Source organism: Helobdella robusta, assembly GCF_000326865.2.
Source record: "Helobdella robusta unplaced genomic scaffold HELROscaffold_91, whole genome shotgun sequence".
Taxonomy (NCBI): domain Eukaryota; kingdom Metazoa; phylum Annelida; class Clitellata; order Rhynchobdellida; family Glossiphoniidae; genus Helobdella; species Helobdella robusta.
Window position 1 is genome coordinate 476,764 of NW_008705520.1, and position 7,500 is coordinate 484,263.

The 7,500-nt window shown below is 31.6% G+C and overlaps 1 protein-coding gene across 1 annotated transcript in view; it reads right to left on the reverse strand.

Annotated features, from left to right (window-relative positions):
• The window catches only part of HELRODRAFT_182739 (hypothetical protein), a gene marked incomplete at both ends in the record, with an annotated part of 2,926 nt that extends 811 nt beyond the window's left edge, over nucleotides 1–2,115 (reverse strand). Inside the window, 4 exons of the mRNA XM_009033459.1 lie at nucleotides 955–1,108; nucleotides 1,270–1,649; nucleotides 1,793–1,906; nucleotides 1,970–2,115. Coding sequence (XP_009031707.1) covers nucleotides 955–1,108; nucleotides 1,270–1,649; nucleotides 1,793–1,906; nucleotides 1,970–2,115 — 794 coding nt within the window. The remainder of the gene's footprint in view (nucleotides 1–954; nucleotides 1,109–1,269; nucleotides 1,650–1,792; nucleotides 1,907–1,969) is intronic.
• Nucleotides 2,116–7,500: the final 5,385 nt, after the last annotated feature.

Consider the following 7,500-nt stretch of genomic DNA (forward strand, 5'->3'; position numbering starts at 1 on the left):
CATTGCTTTGGTTTTGCTGATGTTGACTTTGAATCCATGATCGGCGAGTCTGGTGTTCTAATCTTCAAACATCTGTGCTGCATTCTGCTCAGACGTGGCTGTTAAAACGATATCATCAGCATATACTAGATTCCAAATGTCACCAGTGCGTATCGGTTTTGTGATTTCTTCCATCACAGTTATAAATAAAAGTGGACTGAGAATCGAGCCTTGGTGAACTCCAACGCCGATGTCAAATGCATCTGTGTTTCCAACCGTTGTGCTGACAAGAGTCTTAGTATTCGTATACATTTCCATCACAAGTCGAACAAGATATTCTGGAATGAGTTGTCGACGTAGACTCCACCTGATTGCTTCATGGGGAACTCGATCAAATGCTTTTTCAAGGTCTACAAAAATATGTGATAGTTGTTGATGCTTTGCGAGGTACTTCTCTTGCAGTTGCCGAAGGATGTGAATTGCATCAATTGTTGATTTCCCCGCTAGAAAACCAAATTGATAATTTCCGATTGTGATGCACGACGTTAATCTTCTCTCAATGATTTTTTTGACAATTTTCAGCGAGTGTTCTAACAGACGTATACCCCGATATGATGAACAGTTCAATGGATCACCTTTGCCTTTGTATAGTGGGACTGTCATGCTATAGTTCCATTCAGTCAACATTGAGCAATTTCTCCAGATTTCACGGCAAAGTTGTAGTAACGTTTGGATACCTGCAGTACCAGATGCTTTGATAATGTCATTTGTGAGTCCAGAGGGCCCTGCTGCCTTTCCATCCTTCATAGCTTTTAGAGCTTCTGTAAGCTCCTCTATAGTGTTGTCTGGAATCGGACCTTCGATGGGTGGAGCATCAAAGTTAACATTGATGGGATTTGTTTCGTTTAACAGACGGTTAAGAAATCAATTTACGTGGCTGATGGTCCACTTTTGTATGTTATGAGATGTTCTGACCTCTTTCTAAAATATGTGTTCAGTAAATAAAACCCGTGACTTTCAGCAAACTCAAGGATGCGGTTGCCATCTTCATTCCGTTTTCCATAGCCAAAACCGCCATGTACGTTGTCAAAACCATCTGTTTTCTCTCCAACGTGGCCATTGAGATCGCCTCCAATCAGGATTGTTCCGATTTTGGTATTGTTGAGATGGTGTCAGAGAATACAGTCCAGAAGTCATTTTTCATCTCTTCTGATTCGCCTGTCTGTGGTGCGTATGCAGAAAAAATAATCAATGTTTGCTTTTCTGTGCGAAGCTTGATCCACATGAGACGTGAACTAAGCCTTTTAATATCCAGTACTTCTTGGGCTAGCGGTTCTCTGACAAAAATTCCAACACCATTTTTGGCCGTCTTTTGACCATTCCAGAATAGTTTATATTTTTCTTTGTCTGAGTTGACATGACAGACACCATTCGATTTCCATTGGGTTTCCTGAAGGCAGCAGATGTCAATCCTTCTACACTCGAGCATTTCTGTGATTTCCATGCTGCGGCCAGTCAGTGATCCAACATTGAGCGTTCCAAGTCTAAGTACCATGGAGGGGCCATTCTGAATTTTTCTGCAACATCCCTCCGCTATTGCATACTTCCCAGGGATTCTTGGCACCCCTTGACCACTTAAGGCCTGCTGGGGACTAGGGGCCGTTGTTTTTCTTTGTAATGGCATAAGAGTAATTTGGGGAAAAGTTTTTACATCCGGACACCCATCCTGACGACAACCACCAGTTATAAGCGGTGGGCCTAGCCTTTCGCTCAAAAGCACGCAAGGCAGCGTGGATGCAGTTTTATGTCATACCCAGGACCAATCATGTTACTGTAACATGTCAACTCTCTGTCAACTACTGCATTAAATGTAATAACTCTGGAATTTCTTGGTATCGATTGGATTATTCTTCTGACCCTCCAAAGGCTTTCATTGTAATAGATTTGAGTGATATCTATTATTATCACAATTTTGACATTTTTAAAAAACCTATTATCTTTTGTTCTTACTCTTCTTTCGATTAGTTGCATTCGTGTTGGAGTTGATATAATTACAGGAAAATCCTTCAATAATGTTTCATTAGCACTACTCCCAGATAGCAGAACTTTTGCTGCGTTGCTAAATTCATTGTCCATATCCTCCAACGTTTCCGTAATTTTTTGAGAAAAATTGTTGTACGGTACAAAAATTAAAATCTTCTTATTAGATGCTCTGTACGTTGGTGTTAAATAACAGATCACTCCTGCAATTGCTTTTAATATGTTAATTGTTAAGTTTGTCCGGAAAAAAAAACGTTCTGAGGTTTTTCAAATTTTTCTTCTTCCTGAAAATAATTAACTAAAATATTTTTTACTAAATTTGGTAATACATTGAATATATTTTGCCGATAAATTGAGATTAAATCAGAAGACATTTTTAAGATTATTTTCGGATTTATAGTGTATAAACTATTATACACTATAGTTTATATTTTATAAATAAAATTTTTGTTTCAGTGAAAGTTTTTTAATCTTTTTTTGAATGTGTTTCAGCTTTAAGAAACCAGATTTTTATTTAACAAAAAACAACTTTTGCCATGTTACCCGGTCTACGACCAGCTGGCTTGCTGGTGCCCACACTTTGCTACTCTAATATTCGTTCAAGCTTTTAAGAAGCAGTGTTTTTAACGCATCTTAATTTGGAGATTTATTACAATATATTGGTGGTGGAATAACATGCAGTTTGTTTTAAATTTTGATATTTTTAGTGACTGCTATGATTAAGTTTGCTTGCTTTACCAATATTTTGTACCATTCACCATTTAAAACAATCTATTTTCCAGTTTTAATTTAATGTTCAAAAGGTTTGGTTTAATTATTTGATAATTATCGGATGATAAATCTAACCAAAGGATGCAATAGGCCAGATAAATATTGAACTTGTGAACATTGTTACTTGCCACTTGGTCATGATTTATGACGTCATGAGCATTCCATTCAATCAACAAATTTTATCCTGTTGGAGTGGCCATAAAAAGTTCAGGGCTGTGTTGGGTGGGATGGAGTGCGGAAGCGCATTGCCAGCTGTGGAATGTACCAAATATTATAAAAATATAATAGTTTTCAAAGAATTTGGTGGCTGAGCATTTTTCACTTATCAAGTTGAGCATGTTTTTTCTTGTTTTTGCTAAAAAATAAAAATTGTTGAATATATAAAAAATTTTAGACCCCATTCTGACTATATAGATCATGTTGTGACAATGAAAATAAACGAAATGAAAAATTACGACTATTGGATGATTGGAACACAGTAAAATGTGAAATCGCTCTGTGACTGAAGTAATTCAACTATTGTTCAAGTTCTCGTTCGATCTTTTGTGAGTAAGCAACCCAGTTCTTATGAATAAAAACATTTGTAGCTACTTTTTGAAGTTGTGCAATTATGACTGAAAAGCCGTCATATATCTAATAGTTTTCCTGTATTAGTTTATTAAATCATTGCCATTATTTGGCGAAAGTCCGACCAGGAACAGACAACCAACCAAACGGAGATTTGCAATGTTCTCAGATTTGCATAATGATACAGCAATTTTTATTTCACAATGCCAGCTTTTTAAATTGGATGTTCGAAACAGTACACTAAGTAAATTTTCATTTTTACCAAAACGTTGGAGCAAACTAAAAGGAAGAAAACATTTTTAACTTTAAAAACTGTACTCTGATTTTACAGAGGAACTATACAATTTATAACTCATTTAATGAATTTATATATATATATATATATATTTCATATATATATATTCCAAATTTCATATATATATATGAAATTTGGGTTCAGACTGTCTTAATAACTATATATATATATTTATGCATATATAATGTATCCGTTTGTTTTTTCTATTTATTTTATTTGAATAGTGATGGTATGATTGCATGAAATGGATCGAAAGTAGGCAGTTCTGTATTATGTTGCGCTCGAGTTTTATTTTGATTTTCTCTGACACGTCCGAACATGTGATGAAACAATTAGTTTTTCTTGCGTCATTTTATTTTATTTTCACGTCATTTTGTTTCGAAGCTCATTAACCTGTTATTAACGCTTTAAACTTGAAAATGTGGTAGATGCAAATTACAGAGTCGACTTTTATTTGAAAAATCGCAATCGAGTTTTTTTTACCAGAAAATAATCGAAATGGAAATGATTTTTCGACTTCGAAATATTTCTATATCTGAACAACTCTCTATTGCTAAAGAAATAAATTAAAGATATATAAATGAGATTTCCATGCATAAAGACAGATCTTGTTTTCGTTCATTCGGTATTTTTTTAATTGCGATAAAATTTTTTGAATCATAGTTTTCATGCCTGTTACTACATTTTTCATTAAAATTTAATGATGACCATGAAATGATGTAACAATTAACATTCTTCATGTTTTGCAATTGAATTTTCATCGAAAGTTTATTTCTGAAATGATTTATAATTCAATTTTTAACAGTTCGACGATTTTTTAAATTTTCGAATATAAAACAGCCAACTTTGTATACCGCGTAAATTTTTATTGTTGACAGCAGAAATGCATAAAAGTTAATATTTATTATGAAAATAAAAGATTAATAATAATGGACAATACTGATGTTATAGAAATTTAAACAAAACAAAATGTCGATTCATCAACAATTGTCATAAATATAAACAAAACCCTAAAAAAGCATGTAAACAATAAATGAAATTTTAAAGGATCTAATGATCAGCAAAATGAAATTATTCATTGAAAGTTGATAGCCACCAAATGCGAACACATCACCACCTCCTTATCCCCCTTCATGTAAAAGTTTTAGATTCCAATCAAATTTTTATTTGCAATAAGAACAATCATCAAATTTCCACTGAATTTTACAAAGAAAAGAAGGATACTGTCTTGAAACAACGAAATTTTCAGCAATCTATCATTCCCAAATGCAAGAGATGTTTTTTGAAATAAAAAGTTTCTGATAGAGCAAAAGTAGAACGTAAAAAATTTCATAAATACAACTATAAATGTATTAATAATCTCTAACACCTTATTTTTAAAAAAGTTCTGCGTAGATATTTAAATGAACAATTTGAAAATTAGAGTTGAAAAAAAAAATATGAATGAACACAATGTTATCGTTAAGTCTTCTTGCAAGAAAGTTAAACGTAGAAAGGGGAACAAAAACCACGTGAATAATTCAATAAATATAAAAATGAAAAAATTACAATAAGTCTTCAGGTTATATTATTGTGGTGAAAATAATTAAAAAATAATAATTTACCAGTAAAACAGCAGTTAGTAATGAATACTTCTTGTTAAAAGCCAATAAAAAAAACAGAGAATTTTATTATAAATTTAAACGATTAAAATAGAATTGTCGTCATGGCATATTAATTAATTAAGATTAATTAATAAGTAGTAAAACGTCTTGAAGTCATGGAGTATATATCATTAGTAATAAGTCATAAGTTGTATATATATATATATATACATATATATATATATATATATATATATATATATATAAACAAAAAATACATAAACAGTATTGTCGTCTAAACATTCATTACTACTATTATACACGCTATATATAAATATTTATATATGTATACATGTAAGTGTATCTGTGTGTGCGTGCGTGTGTGTGTGCGTGCGTGTGTGAGTGTGCACGCGTCTTAATGCGTGCGTGTTGTCGATATTCATTCGTTTGTCTATTCCCTCTCTCCATCGCTGTACGTCAGAGCATCAAGACATCATTTGGAAAAGATAATTAAAAACCGCGACAAAAGAAGAAATAAGTAAAAATAAGTCAATAAATAAGTAAATAAAAATAAAGATAGAGTGTAATAAGTAGTTAATAATGGATGGAATTTCTGAATAATGAACGCTTCATTATGTATAATTGTACATTTATTAAATAACTCACGCGATATACACACACGCAATCATACGTACTTACATTCATACATGCATACATAATAACAAACTGAAAAGTCTGTTATTATGTATGCATGTATGTATGTAAGTACTCTATCTTTAACACACATACATACTTCTTGCATACACACATACGCCACACACACACATATACATATTTTTAATATGCATGTCAGTATATATTATATATAACAAAAGTAAAAATATAATAATAATATAATATTAATAATAGATATCTTAGTTCATTAACGTCTTTTCAATGCTAAAATGAATATTGAAAAATATTTCATCTAAACGGAGGTATAATACAGAGAAAGAAGTTAGTCTAATTGAACGCACATTTTTACGCAGTTGGTGGTGTCTATTATAAAACAATATACAATTCATACACACGTTTGTATATTAGTATACAAACATATATATGTATATATTTATATACGTACACATACTATATATGTGTATATATGCATATATATGTGTCTGTGTATATTATATATATATATATATATATATGCTTGTAATACCATTTATAACTAATTATAACGTGTAGTTCTAATTTGAGGAGCTGATCAATGAATGAATGAAGTCGTAGGATATCGTGTAATTGGCTTATTTTCACTTTCCTGATTGATTGATTGAGTGCTCCGATGACTGATTGGTTGGCTGGAAGGTTGATTGATTGATGGATTGATTGATTGGTTGGTTAAATGAATGATGGATTGGTTTGTTGGTTGAATGAATGATGGATTGATTGGTGACTGATGAATGGATGGAACGAATGGTTATGTCAGTTCGCCAAAAAAGTTAATAATAACCAAATTATAAGTGAATTATAATGAATGAATGTGTGTTTGTATGTATGAATGAATGAATGAATGAATGAATGGATGGATGGATGAATGAATGAATGAACGAACGAATGAATGGATGGATGGATGGATGGGTAGATTGAATAAATGAATGAATCAATGAGTGAATGAATCAATAAATAAATTTTTAACGGATAAATAGATAACGTTATAAAAGAATCTAATTAAATTAAACTAATTAGATCCAATTATGGCTTAATTAATATGATAACGATGATGATTGTGATGATGGTGACGATGATGAAAGAAATAATGTGCTAATACCATCTTCCTCAGTAAAAAATCAGCATCAACAAATAAAGGTATTAAAAATAATAATGAAAGAACATAATAAATAAATAAAAAATACGGAAAGAATGACATCAATTACTTTCAAAAACTTCGATACGCATGTAACAACTCTTTCAATCAATCATTCAATTAATTACTAATTAACTAAAACAATCGCAAACATGCACCCGCTAATAATTAATTAATTATTGAACAGGTAACAAAATAAACAATCTTAATTATATTATTATTAATAAATCTATCTACATTGAAGTATTATGTACAATTGTTTGGTTATATGAACGCATGCAAACAGATACGCATACACACACACACACACACACGCATGTTGGTTGCGTGCGCTTGTGCATACGTGCACAGGATCACCTACAATTTTTAAAAAACTTTTTTTATTCTCAGTATTTACAAGGATTAAGAATTATTAATCT